Source organism: Grampus griseus (genome assembly GCF_964374135.1).
Source record: "Grampus griseus genome assembly, chromosome: 6".
NCBI classification, from domain to species: Eukaryota; Metazoa; Chordata; class Mammalia; order Artiodactyla; family Delphinidae; genus Grampus; species Grampus griseus.
The window spans coordinates 1,834,269-1,858,440 of NC_139000.1; the positions used below are offsets into that span (position 1 = coordinate 1,834,269).

General features: G+C 54.2%; 2 protein-coding genes across 2 annotated transcripts; both read right to left on the minus strand.

The window, feature by feature from the left end:
* Positions 1–2,686: 2,686 nt before the first annotated feature.
* Positions 2,687–8,056, minus strand: LOC309824434 (beta-lactoglobulin-like). The gene is made up of 8 exons (XM_082657313.1): positions 7,985–8,056; positions 7,743–7,867; positions 6,914–7,053; positions 6,076–6,149; positions 4,364–4,474; positions 3,548–3,652; positions 3,279–3,320; positions 2,687–2,846 (listed from the first exon to the last, which is right to left on the minus strand). The coding sequence occupies exons 2-7, from the start codon at positions 7,836–7,838 to the stop codon at positions 3,304–3,306; spliced, it is 543 nt and encodes a 180-aa protein (XP_082513439.1). The 5' UTR covers positions 7,839–7,867; positions 7,985–8,056; the 3' UTR covers positions 2,687–2,846; positions 3,279–3,303.
* Positions 8,057–18,207: 10,151 nt separating this feature from the next.
* LOC309823734 (beta-lactoglobulin-2-like) lies at positions 18,208–21,833 on the minus strand (the record flags this gene model as incomplete). Its single annotated transcript, XM_082656270.1, has 6 exons — positions 18,208–18,266; positions 18,737–18,862; positions 19,687–19,800; positions 20,381–20,454; positions 21,138–21,277; positions 21,738–21,833. 6 exons carry the CDS (start codon positions 21,831–21,833, stop codon positions 18,208–18,210), a joined length of 609 nt encoding a protein of 202 aa, XP_082512396.1.
* Between the last annotated feature and the right edge of the window lie 2,339 nt (positions 21,834–24,172).

A 24,172-nucleotide genomic window follows, 5' to 3' on the forward strand; every position in this document is an offset into this window, starting at 1 on the left:
GAGACATCTGTAGAACATTCCTCCCGACAACAGAAGGATATTTGTTCTTCTCAAGTGCACATGGAACATCCTCCAGGAACGACCATCTTAAAGACCATGGTAAAATAAGTCTCAATAGATTCAAAAGGATTTGAATCATGTAAAGTTGTTCTCTGACCAACATGGAATAAAATTAGAAATAAATAACAAAAAGAAATTTGGGAAATCCACAGATATGTGGGCATTAAACAACACACTCCTAAATAGTCAGTGGGCCAGAGAAGAAACAGCAAAGCAAACTGTAAAAAAGCTTGCGATGATTGACCATAAAAACACAATATACCAGAACTTCCGGGACGCAGCGATAGCAGTGCGTATAGCAAAGTTTATAGCTGTAAGTGCCTACATTAAGAAACAAGAAAGATCTCAAGTTCATAACCTAACTTTACACGTTAAGGAAAAAGAAAATGAAGAACAAATTAAATTACGGCAAGCAGAAGAAACAATGATAAAAATGAAAGAGTAAATAAATGAAATAAACAGTGGAATAAGAGAAAAATCAATGAAACCAAAATTGGTTCTTTGAAAATAGTAACAAAATTGACAAACCTCTAACTAGAATAACCAAATAAAAAGAGAGAAGACTCAAATTACTAATGTCAGGAGTGAAAGAGGGGACATTACCAACAACCTTCAGAAATAATTATGATTATATGAGCAATTATATGCTAACTAATTAGATAACCTAGATGAAATGGAGAAATTCTTTGAAAGATATAAATCCTGAGAGATTCCTAGAAAGACTCAAGAAGAAAGGAAAAATTTGAATAGGTCTCTAACATGTAAAGAGATTGAATTAATAATAAAACATTTTCCATGAAGAAAAGCCCAGGACCAGAAGACTTCATTGGCAAATTCTATCAAATGTCTAAAGAAGAATTAATACGAATCCTTCACAACCTATTCCAAAAATTAGAAGAGGATTCATCCTAGGAGACCAGCATCACCCTGACGCCAAAACCCGACAGAGCCATCACAGGAAAACTACAGACCAATATCTTATATGATATAGAGGAAAAAAGTTTCCACAAAATACTAGAAAACCACATCTAGTAGCACACTAAAAGGATTATACACCACAGACTAGTGGGATTTATTCCAGGGATGCAAGCTTGATTCCACATAGAAAAATCAATCATTGTAATACACCATATTAATAGGATAAAAATTAAAACCACATGATCATTTCAACATATGCAGAAAAGTTGCTTGACGAAATCCACCGTCCCTTCATAATATAAACATTCAACAAACTAGGGATGGAAGGGGACTTTTTCAACCTGGTAAACCAAAAACATAGCAGCAACAACAAAAATAGGTAAAACGGACTTTATCAAAACTAAAAACTTACAAATTCAGGTGAGTATTAGAGAGTATCAAGGGGAAATGTAAGCCGCCCCGCGGCACGTGGGATCCTCCCGGACCGGGGCACGAGCCCGCGTCCCCTGCATCGGCAGGCGGACTCCCAACCACTGCGCCACCAGGGCAGCCCTAAAATATTTATTTTAAAATCAATTAATGGTGCTTATATGGGTGTTCCTCTCTTAATCTGTTAACAAATTTATTATATATCATCTAATGTGGAAACATGATTTTCTGCCTTAAATCACTAGGTACTGAATACATTGTTGGATTCGACCTGTTAATAAATTATTGGGATATTTGTATGTTTATTCCAAGTGATGGCTCTGCTTTTTTTTGTCTCCTGCATCATCCCATCCAGCTTTGTTAGAGGACAGTCCAGACTCCCCATCTCCCTGTGCCCTGGAGCAGACCGTATGAGCCAGGATCCATGACGGCGGTTTGCTGGTTCTCATCCATAGACTGAGAAGATCTGGCACTGGAACCGTTCTTTACTTTCTAGAGTTATTGTTGTTTCAAAGTTTTCTTTCTTAGCCAATATTGGTATTTAATAGTTTTCTAGAAATGTATCCACTTTACCTATATTTTCAAAACTTTAATATTATACATAAATTGTTATTATATGTAACTATACCTATAGCAATATGTGCATATATTATGTTATACGTAAACTGTTCTTATGATTTAAAAATCCCCGTTTCTGTCGCTGTATACCCCCTTTCCATTTGTGATGCTCAAAAGTGGTTGCAGAACAAGTGTCCTCCAAGGGTGACCTCTTTTGTCCAGCTCCTCTATCCAGGGGAAATCTCTCTATTGCATTTTAGCACAGAAAAGATCAATGCATTTTTGGCATATGAAGTTTGATATCAATAGTCTTACTAGTAGCAATTACCTTTATGTTCCTGAAAGCTGGTCATGAGGGTCATGGGGCTGCATTTGTAAAAGAGGGCAGAATTTGATCTGCAAGCAACTAAATTAAGCTTTTATATCAATGTTTATTAGACTAAGGGACAGCAATTTTCCGTTTCCTGTCCTTTGTGGAGTTTGGGTGTTGGCTGAAGATGCAAAGCTAACTGGCAGGTGCCTCTGCCGCGTCCCTACCTAGTTTCCAGAAGTTTAAAGGAGCCGTGATGACGTGTGCAGGGCCCCCAGGTGTCATGAGGCCTGTGAGGCAGACACCTTAGGTCCCGGCCCTGTGTCACCGCCTGAGCCGCCCGGGTCCCCAGCCCACACGCATCGGCCAGGAAAGACTCAGACAGGAGTGTGCACTGGTTTATGGCTTTATTGCTGAAGGAGGAACGCCCCCGAGCAGGAGACCCCAGGCGGGGCCTGGAGGGGCCTGGGTCCCAAGAGGGGTGACCTTGGTCCTGGTGCCTCCTGACCCTGCTGGTGGGGGAGGTGGGGGTGACGTCGTCTGTCCCCAGAGGGGCCAAGGCTCCCGGGCCCTGAAATGGACACGGGGCTCTCCTGTGATTCCTGGGGAACCTGCTGGACCCTCGCCAGCGCCCCCTCCCCGGGCTGGGCCTGGGGGTGCAGGACGGCCCCTCCTCGGGAGAGGGACCCCCCGCCTCTCCCCTCAGGTGGAGTGTCTGTCACCGGTGCCCGCTTCCGGGGCCTCCACCTTGGCCCTCGGCCCTGCCCAGAGGGAGCAGGGGGAGGTCAGCAGGCGAGTGAGGCCAGGACACAGGAAACGACCTCCCCAAAGGCCACCCCTCGAGAGTGGGCACGCAGCCAGCGGCTCTGCAGTCGTCAGGAGAGACCCCAGCTTCCAGCCATTCCCGCAGGGGGACCCCAGGGCCTGATGAGGGAGCCCGGGCCCCACCAAGACCCCCACCCTTTGCACGTGCCCAGGATGTGGGGCAGGGGGGTTACGTTACCTCCAGGGCGCCGGCAGGAGCTCACCTAGACGCGGCACTGCTCTGTGGGGGAGGGAGAGCCGTGCGGGAGGGTCAGGACGGGACTGGGAGCCCCAGGGACAGAGGGGCCTGGCAGGGGGTGGGGAGGCAGGGGCCCACCTCAGGGCGCTGCACCTCCACCCCCTTCCTCCCGGGAGCCCTGGGGAGAATGGGGCTCACCACGGGAGGAAGTCTTCCCCGGGGCTGGTGGCTTTCTGCCCAGGGAGCCGGGGCGGGGCCTGGGAGCTCACCTTCCAGCTGGGTCGGGCTGAAGGAGAGCCGGATGTGCATGGGCAGGGGCTTGATGGCTTTGTTGAATTTCTCCATGACCCCGTCGTCCACTTGCAGGGTCCTGGCTGTGGGGGAGGGGTCAGTCCCTGGGGGCACCCCTGCCCCCCCCAGAGCTCGGGGACGCCGAGGGCCCTGCCCCACCCACCCTCCCAGGGTGGTCTGCAGGGCGCAGCGCCCCCGCCCTCCGGGGCCCCTGCCCTCCCCGCTCGGCCCATTCCCCTCGTCGTCCTCCCGGTGCACTGCAGTGGGGGTCTGCACGGCAGCCCTCTCCGGACGTCTGGGTCTCCTCCTGCCCTCCCCGCCCCACCCCGGGGCTGGCTGACTTATGACCAGGAGCCTGCACTGCCTGATGCCCACGGCCACTTCCCTGGGAACACACAGTGGCACATGTCTGTGACAATAAAGATGTCACCTGACATTTGTTTTCAGGACGTTATAGTTGAAAGATGTCTCTGTGACTGAATTCTTATTTGGTGAAGTAATTGAAACTCCTGAGTAACAAAGGCTGTTGGATTCATAGTGACCCGCCGGCTCCGTTGTGATGGTCACACCAGTCACAGCGCTTGCAGTCCGCCTGCCCCTCAGCCCGCGGTCTGTCCCTCGTCCCCAACCACCCCCCGGCCCACAGGAGACCAGGCCACAGGATGCGACCCTCTCCCGATGACCCCTCACCCCTCCTCCTCTTCCTCAGGTGTCAGGCTCCCCCGTTCCCACGCGCTCTCCGCAGTGAGGACCACACCGCGGGTCTCCCCGGGAAGCAGGGCTTGGGCGCATACCCAGGTACTGGCAGGTCAGGCTGCGCTCGGGGTCAGCCGTGTTTTCCATGCAGAAGAGCAGGTAGTTTGTGTAGTCGGAGTCCAACACGAAGATCTTATTCTCATTCAGGACTGGAAGGGAGACCAAGACAGGGCAGAAGTAAGTTCCAGCGGGGGCAGTGCTGGCCAGCTCCTCTGGTCACCACCCGGCAAGGACTGGGCCGGGAGTGCCTCCTGCACTGCCCGCACGCCAACGTGCCGCAGCCCCTCCCCCAAAGCCGTCCCCAGGCCCATCAACTGTGGCTGCGCCAGAGACGTTCCACCGCCTCCTGGACTCAGGAACACGCAGCGCTCAATCCAAGATGCCCCCCGGGAGCCAGAGTGGTCAAGAAATGGCGCATATATGCAATGGAACATTACTCAGCCATGAAAAGGAATGAAACTGAGCTACTTGTAGTGAGGTGGATGGACCTAGAGTCTGTCATACAGAGTGAAGTAAGTCAGAAAGAGAAAGACAGATACCGTCTGCTAACACATATATATGGAATTTAAGAAAAAAATGTCATGAAGAACCTAGGGGTAAGAGGAATAAAGACACAGACCTACTGGAGAATGGGCTTGAGGATATGGGGAGGGGGAAGGGTGAGCTGTGACAAAGCGAGAGAGAGGCATGGACATATACACACTAACAGACGTAAGGTAGATAGCTAGTGGGAAGCAGCCGCATAGCACAGGGAGATCAGCTCGGTGCTTTGTGACCGTCTGGAAGGGTGGGATAGGGAGGGTGGGAGGGAGGGAGACGCAGGAGGGAAGAGATATGGGAACATGTGTATATGTATAACTGATTCACTTTGTTATAAAGCAGAAACTAACACACCATTGTAAAGCAATTATACTCCAATAAAGATGTAAAAAAAAAAAAATGAAAGAAAGAAATGGGGTTGTCACGCCGACCTCAGGTGAGACTGGGCACCGCCGAGCGAGGGAGGAGGGGAACGTCCCAAGAACGGTTACATCGCGGGGCAGCCCTGAGCAGTGGGAACTGGGGCAGCAGGAGTGAGGGTTGCCCTGACAGAGGCCAGCGGGCGGCAGCAGCTGCACCGCAGGGTCAGGTAGCTTCAGGGGCAACGCCAGCATCCTGAGCCAGTGCGGGCAGGTGGCTCTGGAGCCCCTGGGGCAGGCGCCCTGGCAGTGGTCAGTTCTTGTCTGGCACAGACAAGAGTGAGTGAGTGAGTGAGTCCCAAGGTGGCCCAGGCTCCCAGCAGGAGCGGCCCTGGTGGAAGCCCCCTGCCCCCCATGGCGCTTTCTCATCTTGGATTTAGTGAGGAATGAGTGAGCCAGTGGATGAGGGAAGGAACCCGTCTCGTGGAGATGGAGGAACCCATGTGGTGGGCTGGGGGCCGTGGGGCATCCTGACCGCTGACAGTGGCTCTGAGCTCCTCCTGGACGGGCACAGATGCTTCCTGAGCTCAGCCTGAGGGGCCCGAGCTCCCGCCCGGCAGAGAGAGCTTGGAGAGTCACCTTGGGGAGTAGGGCCAGCCTAGCAGGGGCCTGCCCACGGCCACTGGCCCCACAGCACCGGGCAAGGGGCAGGGAGGGCAGTGAAGCTGGTGTAATAACAGCATCACTCGTCACCCCCAGCCCCTTGGCATCCTCGGGCCCGGTGCCAGCCCCCTGCACCTGCCCAGAGCCCCCCAGGGTGGTGGGGCTCCTACCACAGACCCGGCACTTACAGTTGATCTTGAACACAGCAGGGATCTCGGTTTTTTCTGCGATGATCTTCTCCTTAACACACCCGTCCTTCTCCCTGAAAGGCAGGCGTTTCCTGAGCCACGTGCACAGGCCATGCACTGTTGATCAGGCCAAACTGTGGGCCAGGGTGGAAGCTGGCCCCGGGAGGGGCCCGAGCCGGGGGGGCATTGGAGCCCAGCTGGTCACCCAGGCCTTGGCTGTGCTCACAGTAACCTCTAGGGCCACAGGTGACCAGGTTGGACAGGCCACAAGAGGTCAGACGGAGTGAGGGAGAAAAGGGCCGGGAGCGGCCAGGCCCCGCGGTCCGGGGCAATGACCTGCACCTGCAGACAATCCTGGGGTTCGGGTCCCCATCTCTGCACCCCACCCCCGCTCCGAGGGCAGATTGGGCTCTCCCCCCTCTGCTTTGTCTCTGAGACATCCCGTTCATCTGAGATATCGAAGTGTTCAGACCAGAAAAGATGCAAAACGTCTCCCCGTTGCTCAAGTACATTCGTAATCCTTAACCTAACACAGAATTAAAGTAACTGCCTGAATGCACATATCCTTCCTACGTGTTTTCACTTCAGTGGATTTTATCTCCCTCTCCAAGTTAACTAAAATGATGTTTTATGTTCATTTATTTTATTATGTTCCGAAGCATCAAATTAATAAAAGTTAAAAGAAAAAAAAAGCCCTGGGTGGGGCTCCGAGGGCCCCATTGCCCGTCCCTGGGGCCCTGGTCCCGCCCAGAGTGCAGCCGGGCCCCACCAGGAGCCCTGACCGCCGCCCGCCCCCTGCTGGCCTGCAGCCCCGGCTGGGTGTGGGGACCACGTGCACCTTTTCTGCAGGAAGATCTCCAGGTCGCCCTGGGGCGTGGGCCTCAGCTCCTCCACGTTCACTCTCAGGGGGGCGCTCTCGGTGTCCAGCAAGGAGATGTCGCTGGCTGCCATGGCCACGGAGTGCCACGTCCCTGCCACCTGGGGAGCGGGCTTGATTGGCACTCCGGGGGCGGGAAGGGGACCCCGTCCCCATGGTGGGCTCTCTGTCCCACCCCGACCTGAGGCAGCCCTGAGACACCCCCTCCTCGGCACCCTGAGGAATGTTCTCCCTAAACTCACTCTGAGCCCCAAGAAGGACCCGGAGGAGCCCATCACACAAGTGGGAATGTTTGGACCTTGGGGAGACGTGGCTGGAGGTGGGGAAAGGTTGGGGGGCAGAGAGGCCCTATTAGGGGCTTAACTGTGTCCCTTTAACCCCCAGAGCCTCAGAACATAACTCTTTGGAGACAGGGTCTTTAAAGAGATGACAAAGGTAAGATGAGGCCATTAGGGTGGGCCCTGATCCAGTGGGACTGATGACCTCATAAGGAGAGGAAATTGGACACAGGGATGACCAGGTAAAGACACAGGGAGAAGACAGCCGTCTACACGCCCAGGAGAGCGGCCTCAGGAGAAACCAGCCCTGCCGACACCCTGATCTCAGACTTCCAGCCTCCAGGATGCGAGACGATAACCGTGTTGGTTAAGCGGCCCTGTCGGGGGTATTTGTTAGGGCGGCCCTGGCAGGGTAATGCGCACCCCAGACATCACAGCCTCCTCTGTCTCCCCTTGGCCTCTGAGACCCCTGCCCGCCCTGCAGCTCACCACCCACCCAGCCCCCCTCGAACCCTTTGGATGTCCAGGTCCTCCATGGTCCGGATGACGCTGAGAGCCTGGGTGCCACACGTGAGGGCCAGGCCCAGGGCGAGCAGGAGGCACATCATGGCTGCAGGCTTGGTGGCTCTTCTGGGCTCTGGAGGGAGACGAAGGCTGAGGCACTGGGCTCGGGGTCTTATATAGGAGGAGGGCCAGCCGGCCAGCCTGTGCTGGGCTCCCCGCCACGCAGTTCCCCGAATCCCCTGTGACTCACCCTCAGGCCCTCGGGTGGTTTCCTCAGCTGGGACAATAGGAGGCCTTCTTCCCTCCGAGGCCAAGCAGGAAGGTCCCCTGCGTCCCCGGGACTGGACGTCTCCTGCTTGGCCCCAGAGAGGAAGGGTCTGGAGTGCGAGTCCAGGCTGGCCGCCAGCGTCAGGAACACTTCCTGGGTCGGGCTCTTGGACAAGGACAGGTCAGAGCCAGCACTGAGGATAGCTGTGTCCTGGAGGGCGGGCCCGTGGGTTGGCCGGGGTCCGGAGAGCCCCATGCCAGGAAGGACCCAGGGACGTGAGCCAGGGGGTGGCCGTCTGCCCCGAACAAGGGGGTCCTGTCACCCGCACCCGTCACCCCTCTCTTGTGGGCTGCCCTTCCTGGGGGCTCCACTAGCTCCCGGGGCCTCCCACCCGGTCCTGCTGAGCGAGGCCTCCCGAAGGGCTATGGTCCCGCTGGGTTCCTCCTGCTTCTGGTACACTCTCCTGTCTCGGGCATCGGCTCCTCCAAACCCCACGGACGTGGCCTTGGGCGAAGGGCTCTCTGCGGTCACCCCACCCCCTGCAGGCTGGGGTGAGGGTGACGTGGGGCTCAGGTGGGGCTCCAAGGATGGGCCTGGCCTGTAGTGAGAGCTCTGCAAGTGTCTGCTGCCCAGTTAGGGTGGCAATAAAGACAACAATGCTGACAGCAGCAGTCATGCGAACCCCCAGAGCCACCCAGCCGGGAAGGCGACCTGACCTTTGGGGGTGCAGCGGAGCAACACCGCGTGCTCCGTGTCTGTGAGCGTGATAGAAAGGTCCACAGTATCTGAATCTTCGATCCACCGAATCTTACGTTTTAAATCTCCCAGGACACTTCCCTCCATACCGCTCAAGTCGCCTTCAGCACCTTGGGAGGGACGGGGCCCTGGCGCTGGGCGTGTACCTAAGTCTGGAGGGGCATCGAGCAGGACACAGAAGCATCTGTCTCGCTGAGTCCACCTTGACAACAACACCCCTGGGGGCTGTGCAGGCCCTGTGTCCCGTGCCAGGGGGGCTGCAAAGGCCATCAATTGACATTCCAAGTGATTAACCTGCTCATCTCGGGGTGGCGGGGGCGTGGACTCTGGGGTGGGGGAAAGGGGCAAGGTGGGGATATCTCCCGATGGTGGGAGACTTGGAGGGTCGGCCCCTGTGCCCCCCCCCGACGTGTAGGGTCTTTCCAGGTAGCCACTGTCATTGTCAGCGTCTTGGGAGGCTAAGGGGTCTCCTAGACTAGCTCTGGTTTGCTATCTGGCCTCTGGTTTCTTTCCTGTAGAGGCCACTGGTTACTGTACCAGGAAAGAGCCCGTGCACTGGAGAGACTGCAGGACCCCAGGCTGCCCTCAGACTCCCCTTTCCCAGGGTGGGGGCTGTGAAAGAAGGAGGCTCGGGCAGCCCCAGTCCTCGCCCTGATCTGTTTCATCTCCTTTAATTCTTGCGACGATCCTCCAAGCTCAGGGTCCCCAGTTCCCTCTGTTGCGACGAGCCACAGGCAGTTACGGAGTTGAATTCTGTCGCCCCAGAACACACGTTCACCCAGAACCTCAGGATGGGACCTTATTTGGAAACAGGGTCTTTACAGGTGTAAATAGTTCAGATGAGGCGTGCTGGAAGGGGGCTGATGTACTGTCTGGTGTCCTTGTAAGAGAAGACGAGGACACGGAGGGGACACAGGGAGAAGGCATTGAACGCGGAGGCAGAGATTGGAGCGCGGCTTCTACGAGATCAGGCTCCAAGGACTGATGCAACACCAGCAGCTGGAGAAGCGGGGAAGGGTCCTTCCTGGGAGTCTCTGGAGGGACCTTGGTCCTCCGACGCCCGAACTGTGGACTTCTGGCCTCAGACAGGACAGGGCACACTTCTGTAGTTAGAAGCCCCCCCGCTCAGTGGGTGGCCCCCTAGGACATCAGCACGGGCGGCTTGGACCCAGGGGTCAGATGCGAGAGGCCATCCCCTTCAACACAGCTCCGCTCTCAGAACTGGGTCACGCAGGGCAGAGGGAGGTCAGCCAGAGAGAAACAAGCACCGTGTTTCTCGGTGAGCTTGGGAAATCGGGATCCCACCAGCTGCGGGGCATCCGTGCTGCAGGTTCTCACGTGTTCCTGTGAACCGAGACCACAAAGCATGCCCTTCAGGGCACAACTATTCATAACTTCCAGGAACCTTCAGTTTCCATAGAATACCATCCAAAAAATAAAATTGGAGAAAAAAAAGAGAGAGAGAGAGAGAGAAAAGGAAAAAAAAGCACCCACTGGCCTTGGGCAGTTGGCATTGTCCATTGTGGGAGGGAGACTGAGATCTAAGGGCTCAGCTTTCCCCAGGTCACGCGTTGCCCCAGAAAGTGGGACCTGGGAGGAGACCTGGGCCCCCACCAGCTCTCAGTCGCTCCCCCTCCCACCAAAACCCCTTGCTCTTTAGAACCATGTCAGGAAGTCGGGCCTGTAACTGCAGAAGCAGGAAATCACCTATCTCAGAATGAAATCGTGGGGCCGGGCAGGGTCAGTGGGCCTTCACACAGCTGAGGATGCCATGCTGCTCGGGGCCTCAACCTCAGCACCGGGAAGCCAGTCTGAGTTTCGCTGCTCATGACCGTGGTGGCCGGCACCAGGTGCCCCCCACGCATGTCCAATAAAATGGACAGCCTACAAGAAATGGACAATTTCCTTGAAATGTACAGTCTCCCAAGACTGAACCAGGAAGAAATAGAAAATAGGAACAGACCAATTACCAGTAATGAAATTAAATCAGTAATTTAAAAACTCCCAGAAACAGAAGTCCAGGACCAGATGGCTTCACAGGTGAATTCTACCAAATATTTAAAGAGTTAACCCCTATCCCTCTCAAACTATTCCAAAAAATTGAAGAGGAGGAAACACTTCTGAACTCATTCCATGAGGCCAGCATCACCCTGATACCAAAACCAGGCAAAAACACTACAAAAAAAGAAAATTATAGGTCAATATCACTGATGGACGTAGACGTAAAAATCCTCAACAAAATATTAGCAAGGTGAATTCAACAGTACATTAAAAAGACCATACACCATGATCAAGTGGGATTTATCCCAGGGATGCAAATATATCTGCAAATCAATCAATGTGATATACCACATTAACAAAGTGAAGAATAAGAACCATATGATCATCTCAATAGATGCAGAAAAAGCTTTCAACAAAACTCAACATACTTTTATGCTAAAAACTCTCATCAAAGTGTGTATAGAGGGAACAAACCTCAACATTATAAAGGCCACATAGGACAAGCCCACAGCCAACATCATTCTCAATGATGAAAAGCTGAAAGCATTTCCTCTATGATCAGAAACAAGACAAGGATGTCCACTGTCACCACTTTTATTCAACATAGTACTGGGGGTCCTAGCCACAGCCCTCAGACAAGAAAAAGAAATAAAAGAAATCCGAATTGGAAAGGAAGAAGTAAAACTGTCACTGTTTGCAGTTGACATGATACTATATAGAGAAAATCCTTAGGATGACACCAAAAAGCTAATAAATTAATTCAGTAAAGCAGCAGGATACAAAATTAATACACAGAAATCTGTTGCTTTTCTATACACTAACAATGAACTATCAGAAAGAGGAATTACAGAAACAATCCCATTTACAATTGCATCAGAAAGAATAAAATGCCTAGGAATAAATCTAACCAAGGAGGTAAAAGACGTGTACTCAGAAAACTCTAAGACACTGATGAAAGAAATTGAAGATGACACAGAGAGAAAGATATACCATGCTCATGGATTGGAAGAATTAATATTGTTAAAAAGACCATACAACCCAAGGCAAGTTACAGATTTAATGCAATCCCTATCAAAATACTAATGGCATTTTTCACAGAACTAGAACAAATAATTCTAACAATTGTATGGAGACACAAAAGACCCGAATAGCCAAACACAATCTTGAGAAAGAAGAACAGAACTGGAGGTATCATGCTCTATGACCTCAGACTATAGTACAAAGCTACGGTCATCAAAACAGTATGGTACTTGCACAAAAACAGACACAGGGGTAAATGGAACAGAACAGAGATCCCAGAAATAAACCCAACTAATATGGTCAATTAATCTACAACAAAAGAGGCAAGAATATATAATGGAGAAAAGACAGCCTCTTCAATAAATGGTGTTAGAAAAACTGGACCACTACATGCAAAAGAATCAAACTGGACCACTTTGTAACACCGTGTACAAAAATAAACTCAAAATGGATTAAAAACTTAAATGTAAAACCTGAAACTAAAACTCCTAGAAGAAAACATAGGCAGTACAGTCCTCTTAAGGAAATTTGAGACGACTTGAAGAACTGATAAGAATTTAAAAAGAGGGAACAAAATGAGCAAAGCTAGAGATGGAAAAATATAATCAATATTTAAGAAACATGAAATTGGGCTTCCCTGGTGGCGCAGTGTTTGGGAGTCTGCCTGCTGATGCAGGGGACACGGGTTTGTGCCCCGGTCCAGGAAGATCCCACATGCCGCGGAGCGGCTGGGCCCGTGAGCCATGGCTGCTGAGCCTGCGCGTCTGGAGCCTGTGCTCTGCAATGGGAGAGGCCACAGTGGTGAGAGGCCCGCGTACCACCAAAAAAAAAAAAAAAAAAAAAAAAAAAAAGAAATTATCCTGTATAAGTTTTGTGTAGATTAGGAGTGAATAACTTAAAATTTTAGCTAGGTTTACATTTTTGGAAATCCGGAAAAGTCAGATAAACATTTTACTAGACAATTAGGAGCCATTGAAGATTTTTGAGAAGATTATTTTAGTAAAGATATTTAAGACACACTAGGTGAAATACTAAAAGCACAATCGGGAATTAAGAGGTCACTGCTGTTGTCTCTCTGGGTCTGTTTCAAGCATTAGTGTGCGTGAGGATAGTTTGGAGCTAACAAGCCATTACCGGGCCCACCCCTGAGCCTGAGATTCGGTTCATAAGTGGTGGGGCTCAAGGTCTCTATTCATGACAGGTCCCCAGATGGTTCTGTGCATGTTAAAGTCTGAGCATCTAAGGGACAGGTGAGAGCCTGGCCTTGAGTGTGGCAGAAGAAATGGCTAAGAGGGCACAGATGAGACAGGTGTGGTCCCCTGGCTGCGAAACCTGAGTACTTATAGATGACTCTGTTCTGAGGCTCGCTTAGTGGAAGCATAAAAAAAAAAACAAAAAAACCCCGACTTTCCTGGGCGACTCTGCTACTTCTCAGAATGGCCTCTTGAAGCTCACCAAAACTTAAGTGGCTAGTGGCATACGGTTTGTGGTTGGATCTAACAAGTTGGGACTAGATTGAGAGACTTAGAGAGTCATCAGTTCTCTTAATCTCCTAACTTCTTCAAAGCGTGGAGGGGCTGCTGAGAGAAATAACAAAAAGAGGGGGATGAGATAGAGCTCACGACTCTGACCTAGATCAACTCTATCTCATCCCCCTCTTTTTGTTATTTCTCTCCACACCCCAGCAGGGTCCGTGTTTGTGGAATGAATAGGCACGTGAGTGAGTGAATAAAGAGGAAGCACGATGGAGTTTTGATGAAGGGTTGTTTACAGGACTGTAGTTCAAATAGCAACAGGAAAAGTACTATCAACAATGTCCCGTGGGGAAGGGTCAAAAACCCCCAATGTCCTAATGTAACCAAGCAGGACCCTATGGGGCCTTCCCGGAACAGACTCCCCCCACATCCCCCATGTCCTCCACTTGCCTCTTGTTTGTAGAAAAAGTTTAGCCTCCTAGGCCTTCCCAGAGTTCCAAAGAGTACATTTAATCAGAGAAGTGAGAAACTACAGAAAGAAAGGAAAACAGTCAAACAAGTCAAAATTATAATAGTTTAGCCATTAAACAAAGCCAAGGACCTTTAGTTCCTCCTCAAGGGCTGTAGATAATATTCTGAGCCATGTCCTTTGAGCTGTTTTGCAGGTACTGAAACCTCCACCAGGTGGAAGAAGTTAACTCTACGCTGCCCCAAAGCACATAGACCCCAGGCCAGTCGGAACCAGAAGGTTGATGTCGTTGACTCCTGATGACCTCACCACCAACCAATCAGAAGAATGTCCACCAGCCGATCACACACCCACAGCCCCCTCCCTCACCCTGTCTTTAAAAATCTTTCCCTGAAAGACTTTGGGGAGCTCTGGCCTTTTAAGCACTGGCTACCTGGACTCCTTGCTTGGCACCTGCAATAAACACCACCCCTTCCTTCATCACACACCAGTGTCAGGAGATAGGATTTACTGCACGTGGACACTCGGACCTGAGTTTGGTTTGGTCACACTAATAACAAAGATTTTTAAAGATCGCAAAATACTCTTTCAGGAAGTCTCTCTGACTTTCTACCGCAACTGGAAACAGAGGTGAGCCCAAGGCCACAACCTCTCAGTCTCCCTTGTGGGGTCTTTGCCTCTATCCCTAGAGACACTTCCCCTCGGGATTATGACTCAGCAGTGGCCAACAGCAGGAAGGGAATTTCAGGTGAGACGGTCCCGATGAAAGGTCTATTCAGAGTCTCTTTGGGGAAGCACACGTTTCTTATCCCAGATTCTCCTCCTTCTCCTTGGAAAATTCAGCAAAGGGTAACATGCAGCTCAGAAGACAGGCTTGAGGAAAACATTGTGCCACAGAGCAAGGAATGTGGTTGTGAACCAACTCTGCGTGACCAGCATTTACAAATACCCCCCACGCCACAGAAAGCCTCGTGTGCTGCCAAGAAGACGGCTGGCTGAACAGTGTGTTAAATTCTGGAAAACAACTAATTTCTAAGCCATTTACTAGAGCAAAATTGTTTAAAATTAACAGTTATTAAAATTATAATTATTTGAATAATTATGGAGCATTTTTATAGCAGTGGGAATACCTTTAGTTTAATAGCTCCTGAGCCAATCCCTTCTGTGGAAACAACCAAAGGCTAGTACTAAAGAACACAGCACTACTTTAATTGACATCTGTATGGCATTATTTCTAATATGGTTGACCTGAGCTCTATCACTTGGGAGATAAATACATCTCATATGAGTCTGACCAGTGGGTGTTTAAAAAAAAAAAAAAGACAGGAGAGGACAAGAAAGCTTAACCTATAGCATAAGTGGAAAATGTACCCCAGACCATAGGGAGAAAACCAAATCCAGTGCTGGATAACAATGCCTGGTGACTAATTGTTTTTTCCCCCGCAAGGTAAGGGTCATCTGACATTATAAAACATACTGATGCAATTTACAACCTCAATCGGTTAAAGAAAAACTATTTGGTCACCTCAATGCAGAAAACACGTTGGTTAGAGTTTAACGGCAATTCCTGGTTAAAACCAAGCCAAAACAAAACCTTTTGTCTAAATAGAAACAGAAGGGACTTTCTTTAACCTCATGAAGTATATACAACCAACATTGCCAGCAAAAATCATTCTTAAAAGTGCTACCATCTTTGTTCCTTTTTACACAAATTTTTTTTCTCTGTTACTGGTTTCGATTACTTTGTTCTCTGTGCCCTGGAGTCGTTTTCTTCCTGCTTTTCATGGTTGATATTAGTTGAGCTTCTTTAATCTGTATATTTATAGTTTTCATCTAATTTTGAGAATTTGGGGCCACTGTTTCTCCAAATAATTTTTCTGTCCTCCTCGTCCCCTGTAATGTCTCTCTCTGTAGTGATCTTCTTTGCTCGGAACTACACTTTATTGGTTATTAAAATAGCCACTCCTGCTTTCTTTTCATTAACGTTAGCATGATACATCTGTTTGCAACCTTTCACTCTCAACCTGCCTACGGTTTTGAATTGGGGGTCTCCACTCCACTGCCGAGCCCATCCAGAAATGAAACTTTTAATTTCTCTAATGGTAGGTTGCAGTTTTTGGTGAGATTTTCTGTTTTCACTTGTGTCAAGTGTGTTCGGAATCACTTGTTGAAGCATGTGTACAAAGGCTGCTTTCAAATCCCTAGCAGATAATGTCGACAACTGATTCGTCTTGCTTTTGGTGTCACTGTATTGTCTTTTCTCACCCAGGTTGTGATTTTCCTGGTGTTTGGTATGACAGGTGATTTTTGATTGTATCCTTGACATTGTACCTGTTATGATAGGAGACCCTGGGTGTTACTTGACGTTGTTTTTTTTAGTCACAGCAAGCAGTCTCCCTCCTACTATCCTGGCCTATTCTCGTGGACTGTGGTTCCAGTTTAATGTCCAAAGCCTTTGTGGCTCCATGTTGACCCCCACAAAGGGGTGTCTGGTGCTACCTGGGCCCCCACTGTCCCTGCTCGTGCTGCCTGAAGGGAGGAGGGTTTCTTCAGGCCTGGCCGCCAGCGTTTCCCAGTGGGGAGGACCATCTCAGGCCTGCTCTCCTGTGGGAAAGGGAGCGCAACCCATGGCTGATCACTGCTGGAGGGTCCCCGGTTGGGCTCCCTTGCCGCAGGTGCTGGGCTCGCCTGGTGTCGTCAGAGGGACTCCCGTTTGATCCAGGCGGGGAATGCCCCAGCTTGGCTGCCTTTCTGGCTGGGTCAGGAAACACCAGGCCGGGTCCCCTTATTTGCTTGAGTCGGGGAGACGTGACACCTTGCGCTGTGCCCTCCCCCAACCCCAGGGCCCCAAACCAGTTGGCCTTCCTTTTGCCACTTTTCAGATTTCTGCTTTTGCTGTCGTTTGTGTAATTTCCAGGCTGTATAATTGTGCTTAGCAGGGAGGAGCAGGGGGAGATGGCTTCACACCATCTTGTCCACATTGTAAGTCCAGCTGCCACGGTCTTTTGGGGAAGTTTTCTATTAAACTCTGCCACAGTTGGCTTTGCTCGCTTTCAATTGACTATGTTAGTGGCAGGAAGAACCCACCGGGGGGCTGTCACACCGTCTCGGGCTGGCCCTGACGTCCGAGGAGACTGAGGCCCTGGCGGGTGGTGGCGATGGTGGGGAAGGTCAGGTGGCAGGACTGGGGCGGCGGGGGAGCCACACTGGCACCCGGTGGTCGCTGCGCACTTCCTGCGCGTGGACCCTGCTCTGGGTGCAGGAGAGCTGTCTTCTCCTTCCATCCTCACCCACGCCTCCCTGGGGCCGCTCCTTCCGCACTCTCCACTTTACAGGTAGGGAACGGATGCAGAGAGGTGACAGCAGGGCGTCGTCAGGCTGGCCTGCAGCCTGTGCTCTTGACCAGCCAGGATGACCGCTGCCCTCGGCAGTCACAGAAACGGGCTCACAGCCTTCTCACCGCCCTGTGGCCAGGCCCTGCCCTGCCGTCCTGTCCATCCTTTTCGTCTGTGAAGCCAGACCTGGGAGCTTTCCCATCGGAGGGGTTCGGTGTCAGGTTAGAGCTGGAGCGTGGAGCCGATGGCCAGGGGCCCGGTTCAGCTTTGCCCCTGAACTGGTGTAGGGACTGGGGGTTCCGTGGCTGTGCAGCCACGTCAGCACCTGCAGGGCCTTAGGAAGCTGAAATGCCTCAATGTTGTTGCCCCCATTTCTCTCTTGGCAGGGGCGGGGCTCAGCCCTGCCGCGGGTCCCGTCAGGGGGTGACCCTGAGCTCTAACGGGGGGGGTGGTCTTGCTCTTTGATGCTGGTCCCTGTGGATCCGCCTGAGGCCCCCACCCACCCTGGAGCTCTGACACACCCCCACCTCCAGGGAGGGCAGGAGGTACCAAGACATTTCTTTTTCAAGAAATTTAAATGAAAATGTATGATTTTCAGGGTGAGCTGTCCCACCAGCAAACAGGGTTTCCGCAGCCCTACGACGACAGAGGTGGGATGAATAGTAAAGGGAAATTGTGTCCAACACCGCCTGACACAGACAAGGCGTCCCGCTGGGGCCCCGCTGGGCTCAGGGCTGGGTCTGGAGGAGGTACCAGCTTTCCCATCCCTGCGTCACCGCCTGAGCCGCCCGGGTCCCCAGCCCACGCGCATCGGCCAGGAAAGACTCAGACAGGAGTGTGCACTGGTTCATGGCTTTATTGCTGAAGGAGGAACGCCCCCGAGCAGGAGACCCCAGGTGGGGCCCGGAGGGGCCTGGATCCCAAGAGGGGTGACCTTGGTCCTGGTGCCTCCTGACCCTGCTGGTGGGGGAGGTGGGGTGACGTCATCTGTCCCCAGAGGGGCCAAGGCTCCCGGGCCCTGAAATGGACACGGGGCTCTCCTGTGATTCCTGGGGAACCTGCTGGACCCTCGCCAGCGCCCCCTTCCCCGGGCTGGGCCTGGGGGTGCAGGACGGCCCCTCCTCGGGAGAGGGACCCCCACCTCCCCCCTCAGGTGGAGTGTCTGTCACCGGTGCCCGCTTCCGGGGCCTCCACCTTGGCCCTCGGCCCTGCCCAGAGGGAGCAGGGGGAGGTCAGCATGCGAGTGAGGCCAGGACACAGGAAACGACCTCCCCAAAGGCCACCCCTCAAGAGTGGGCACGCGGCCAGCGGCTCGGCAGTCGCCAGGAGAGACCCCAGCTTCCAGCCATTCCCCCAGGGGGACCCCAGGGCCTGATGGGGGAGCCCGGGCCCCACCAAGACCCCCACCCTGTGCACATGCCCAGGATGTGGGGCAGGGGGGTTACGTTACCCCCAGGGCGCCGGCAGGAGCTCACCTAGACGCGGCACTGCTCTGTGGGGGAGGGAGAGCCGTGCGGGAGGGTCAGGACGGGACTGGACGCCCCGGGGACAGAGGGGTCTGGCAGGGGGTGGGGAGGGGGCCCACCTCGGGGGCGCTGCGCCCTCACCCCCTTCCTCCCGGCAGCCGTGGGGAGAATGGGGGTCCAGCAAGGGGGGAAGATGCTCCCCTGATTCTCACCCTGGGCAGGGCTAAGTTCACCCTTCCTCTGGCTCAGGTCCAGGTTGATCCGCATGTGTTCGGGCAGAGACTCCAGGACTCTTTCGAATTTCTCCAAGACCTCGTTGTCCACTTGCAGGGTCCTGGCTGTGGGGGAGGGGTCAGTCCCTGGGGGCATCCCCGCTCCCCCCGCCCCCCCGAGAGCTCGGGGACCCTGAGGCCCCCCCCCGCCCAGGAGCGAGCGCAGGAAGGAGGCACTGATGCGCTGGGATCTGTAGAGCTTGGTCTAGCCCTGCTTCCCAGGGTGGTCTGCAGGGCCCCGCCCCCTGCCCTCCAGGGCCCCGCCCCTGCCCTCCAGGGCCCCGCCCCCTGCCCCCCCCCCGGCCCATCCCCCTCCTCCTCCTCCCGGGGCAGCGCTGGGGGTCTGCACGGTCACAGAGGAGAGGCACCCGCCTCGCCCCTATCCTGGTCTCCCCCAGTCCCCCCGGGCTGACTGACTTGACCAGGAGCCTCCACTGCCCGCCATGGCCACCTTGGGAGCATCGCCCGTATATTTACTTTGGTCAGAAAATCTCCCTTTAAAGCTGGCTGCATAACTGAAAGTGCTCTGAAGTCGTTAAGAATCTCCTCCTAGAAGGCTGTTGATGAGTATTAGCTACTTGTACCAGCTGGTCGGTGAGGCGCCTCCACGCAGGGAGAGACCCCGAGCCTCCTGCGTCAGTCCCGCTGGCCTGTCCCGGACCTTGTCCCACGCATCTCCTGCCCTGCACGTCACTCCACATCTGGCGGCCAGTGTCGGGCGCCACGGCTGGGACCTTTGCTAGCATGACCTGTAGGCGCCAGCGGGGCAGCCCCTCTCCCCCTCCTCCCACCAGGGCCCAGGAAGGTGCGGGGGAGTCTTGAGCGTCCCTTATTCACAGCTTGACCAAAGGCCACATCTCCGGACACGCCCCACGGGGTCAGCCACGTACACAGGCACTGGCACGCTGCACCGTGCTCATCGGTGGGCGTGGGGGCCTCCATGCAGAAGATCATGTAGGTGGTGTAGTCTGTGTCCAGCACGGAAATCTTTCTTTCCCCGTGATCTGGAAAAGGGGCCGAAATGGAGCCTGAAATCTTGTCTGAGTCCCTCCACCATGTCCGTCGGGGCACCCGGATCATCGCCTGGGAGCGCTCTCTCCCACGGCAGCCACCGGGCTCGGAATATCTGCTCCCGGACACCGAGGGGACGCCCTCCCTACTGGGTGCCAGAAACCCACCACCGGCAGCACAAGTTTTATGGACCCCCAGTGGGGACTCTCCGAGCCGCACCGTCTGGGCGAGACCAGCCCGTCCGCACTCAGGCCGAGACTGGAAACAGCTCTTAAATGTTGGTGCCCTAACCCACCCCCGGGTGCATAGGACACATACCCGCTTCCTTCCATCTACACCAAGCAGGGGTGCAGAAGGGGCAGGAAAGCATGGGGATCCCAGGCCTTGTCCCCCTGAGAGTACCTTCCACAGGGTGGGAGAAGCAGGGCCTGGTGCACAGGACGAGGCCACACACTCAAGCCCGATCCTGCTGCCCAGATGGCGGGATGGCGAGCGTCTCAGAGCATCAGGCGACGCCCCGCATGTGCTGGGGTTACCCCAAGGGAGCATGGGGCCCGGGCTAGGGGCACTCACCGTCGACCTTGAATACAGCAGGGTCCTCGGTCTTCTGAGCCAGGATGGTCTTCTCAACACACTTTTGGTTTTCCCTGAAAAGCCAGATGGTGGTGGGGGTCATTCACAAACCCTGCAGAGGGACAGGAGCTGCGCTCCGGGAAGTGTCCTCACGGCAGGAGGACACCTGGGCCGCCCAAAGCACCGTCACCAGGTGCTGGCCTGAGTGGGAGCGGCCCTCCTTGGACCCAAGCGAGTGACTCAGGAAGTTGACAATGGGGCAGACAGAGTCAGCCAAGAACCCCACGGGAGAGCTGGCTGGTGGCCGAAGGCATGTGGCAGCTCAGAACTGACCCTGTCTGCATGGGGCTTTGGACACAGTGTTTCCAAGAATACTGGTCTCATCATGACCCAGAGTCCCCCGACGCCCCGGCTCCCCCACTCTGGGGGCAGGTGGGGCTCATGGTGGAAACTGCCCAGGCCCTGAGGACCCAAGCCTGCAGCTGCCCAGTGGTCTCCACACAGGCCTCTCCCCACACTGACCCCGGGGCCGCTCTGTGTAGCCTCCTCTTGCCCCACAGCCCCTGGGCAAGGCTCCAAGGGGACCAAGAACCTCCAAGCCCTGTTTCCCCCTCCCTGGGGCCCCAGCTCCGCCCACAGTGCAGCTGGGGCCCACCTGGAGCCCTGCCCACCTCCCACCAGTCCTGGAGCTGCCCCCGCTGGCCCGCAGCCCCGGGGAAGGGGTGGTGCCGTGTCACGGGGGGCGGGGCACACCCACCATTTCTGCAGGATGATCTCCAGGTCGCCCTGGGGGGTGGGCCTCAGCTCCTCCACGTTCACTCTCAGGGGGCCGCTCTCGGCGTCCAGGAGGGAGATGTCGCTGGCCGCCATGGCCACGGAGTGCCACGTCCCTGCCACCTGGGGAGGGACCTTGAGCTGCACTCCGGGAAGGGGACCCTAGCCCCACAGTGGGCTCTCAGTCCCGCCTCAACTGGGCCACGCCGAGTCTCCTATGTGCCCGGGTTTCTCAGGAAGCATGATGCGCTAGGGTTCCAGGTGCACCCGGGGATCACCAGCTCTGTGGTGACGCCTGAGTGGGGAGTTCTTGCATATTTGGAACAACCCCCGTCTCTACCGAACCCCCAGCGCAGTCCTAAGTCAGCCCCCATCCAGGTGTGGCAACTTCGAGGACGACTCCACCCCGGGAGGGAGAGGGAAACAGGAGCGTCTGGGAACCAAGTGGCTGGAGAGAGACAAGTCCCTCCAACATCTGGGGGATGAAGTGGTCCCCCAATGCTATGGCCTCATTTTGACCCGTGTTAGACTTTCCTGCGCCCTCTCAGCCCCTGACCCCAGCCCCCGGGGCCCACGCCCATACCTCTCTTATGTCCAGACCCTCCACTTTATTGGGAATGTGGGCAGCCTGGGCGCCACACACGAGGGCCAAGCCCAGGGCGAGCAGGAGACTCTTCATGGCTGCAGCCGTGGTTGCACTTCTGAGCTCTGGAGAGAAGGGAAGTCTGGGGCAGAGGGCTTGGGGCCTTATATAGGAGGAGGCCATGCGGTTCCCCGAATGCCCTGTGACTCATCCTTGGGGCCACGAAGACACTGTCTTCCAGGACAGCCTGAGGCCCGCTTTCTGTGACAGTATCACTGACTTCCATCTGAGGCCAAGAAGGAAGGTGCCCTGTGTCCCTGGGCCTGGACAGTTCCCGCTTGGCCCCAAGCAGGAAGGGTCTAGGGTGTGGGTCCAGGCTGGCTGCCAGTGTCAGGAACACTTCCTGGGTCGGGCTCTTGGACAAGGACAGGTCAGAGCCAGCACTGAGGACAGCTGTGTCCTGGAGGGCGGGCCCGTGGGTCGGCCGGGGTCCGGAGAGCCCCATGCCAGGAAGGACCCAGGGACATGCGCCAGGGGGTGACCCTCTGCCCCACACCGGGAGCTCATATCACCACACTCCTGATGGGTCCCCTGCACAAGCTGTCCCCGTGTGTGTGCACCCAGTTCACACAACCACCTGAGTGTGCACGCCCTGGGCTGCCGTGTGCTCCATGAGGGGGCGGCACAAGGACCCCCCCCACCATCTTGCTCCCATGTCGTCATCTGTGGGAAGGGCCGGGGTGCCCACGTGGCTCTGGTACAACCCCCATGGCCCTTGTTCCCCTTCCCAGTGCCACCCCCTCAGGCCGGCTCTAGGTGTCCCAAGCGTGGGCAGCTGCCTCCTTCACCCCCCGAGCCTGTCCAGGATCCGGCCCTGCTTCCATCTCTTCTGCTATGATTGGGACCTCTAGGAGTCTGGAGCCCCATCTTTGGGCAAGGCCTGCTTCAGGATTGCTGGAGGAGGGTGTACACTGCCCCCAAGGTGAGAGTCAACCCCGAGAGACAAGAAGCAGAGACTGAGGCAAGTGAGGCGGCCGAAGGCTTGTGTGAGCGGGGAGGGGCAGCCCTGGGCGGTTCCTATTGGTGGATTAACACAATGCACAGTCTGGAGGGATGAAGGGATGGGTGGGTGGGTGGATGGATGGGTGGGTGGATGGGTGGGTGGGTGGATGGGTGGGTGGGTGGATGGATGGGTGGGTGGGTGGGTGGATGGGTGGATGGATGGATGGGTGGGTGGATGGATGGGTGGGTGGATGGATGGGTGGGTGGATGGGTGGATGGATGGATGGGTGGGTGGATGGGTGGTAGATGGATGGATTGGTAGGTGGATGGATGCATGGCTGCGTGGGGGGTTACATGGATGAATGGCTTCCTTAACTCATATTGGATGGGCCATTTAGCTTCTCATTCTCATGATCCCTGTGATTTTCCAAGGTGCTTTCATGTACATTGTCACTTTTGCCTTTCACAGAAGTGACAGGAATGAGATACATAGTACCAAGTACATGACCTAAATACACCCGTTGTTAGTGGCCAAGGTTGGCCTTGAGCCAGGTCAGCCAGAAGCTGGCTCTGGAACAGGACGTCACTTCCTCCTCCCAGGGCCTTCCTAGTCCTCGCGTGGGGCCATCCACCTGAGCCCAGGCTGAGCCCTGTGCCTGCCAGGCTCTGCAGACCCCTCAGGCAGTTCCTCATAATGGGTCCTTGTGTCTCACTGGCTCGGTTTTTAGCTCCATCTGGGACTTGCCAACAACCCCAAGTGAAGGCAGAGAGGCAGCTAAGTTTCATAATCAACCGAGTAAGGCAGGAAAGAGGTGAGCCCTAGTGCTCCGGGCTGCAGGTGGTAATTACGGCTTTGAGGTGGTGCTGATATATATTTACCCACAGAGTCAAAGTGGGACTCAGAGTCCTGAACACACGTCCATGTTGTCCCCCCAGCTTCCCTCCCCCACCAGATGGACTCGACACACAGAGGACAATCCAGGCAAAGGGACACTTCCTGAGGCTACAGCTCATGTTTTAGGGTGATGAAAATCAGAAGCTCCCCCCTTTATGAGCTAGACTATTCCATGGTTCCTGTTTACTGCAAGAAGGTGAGGAGTTGCAGTGCAACGCTTGAGTTAAAAGAGAAAATTGAAGAATATTAGGACATCAAAAGGAAAACATAGCATATCAGAATCTGGGGGAACCAGACAACGCAGGAGAACCCGCTGTCCTAAAAATAATTTCAATAAACAAAAAGAACGACAAGGGATTAATTAGCCCTAGCACAGGAAAATGAGGGGGAAAACACAAACTAAACATGAGAGAATAAGGAAGAAGTTGCAAATATAAAAGCAGAAATGACTGAATTAGAAAATAGAAGAATGATATACTTGATGAGGTGGTAATTCTTCAAAGCTATCAATAAAATAGATATACCATTAGGTAACCTA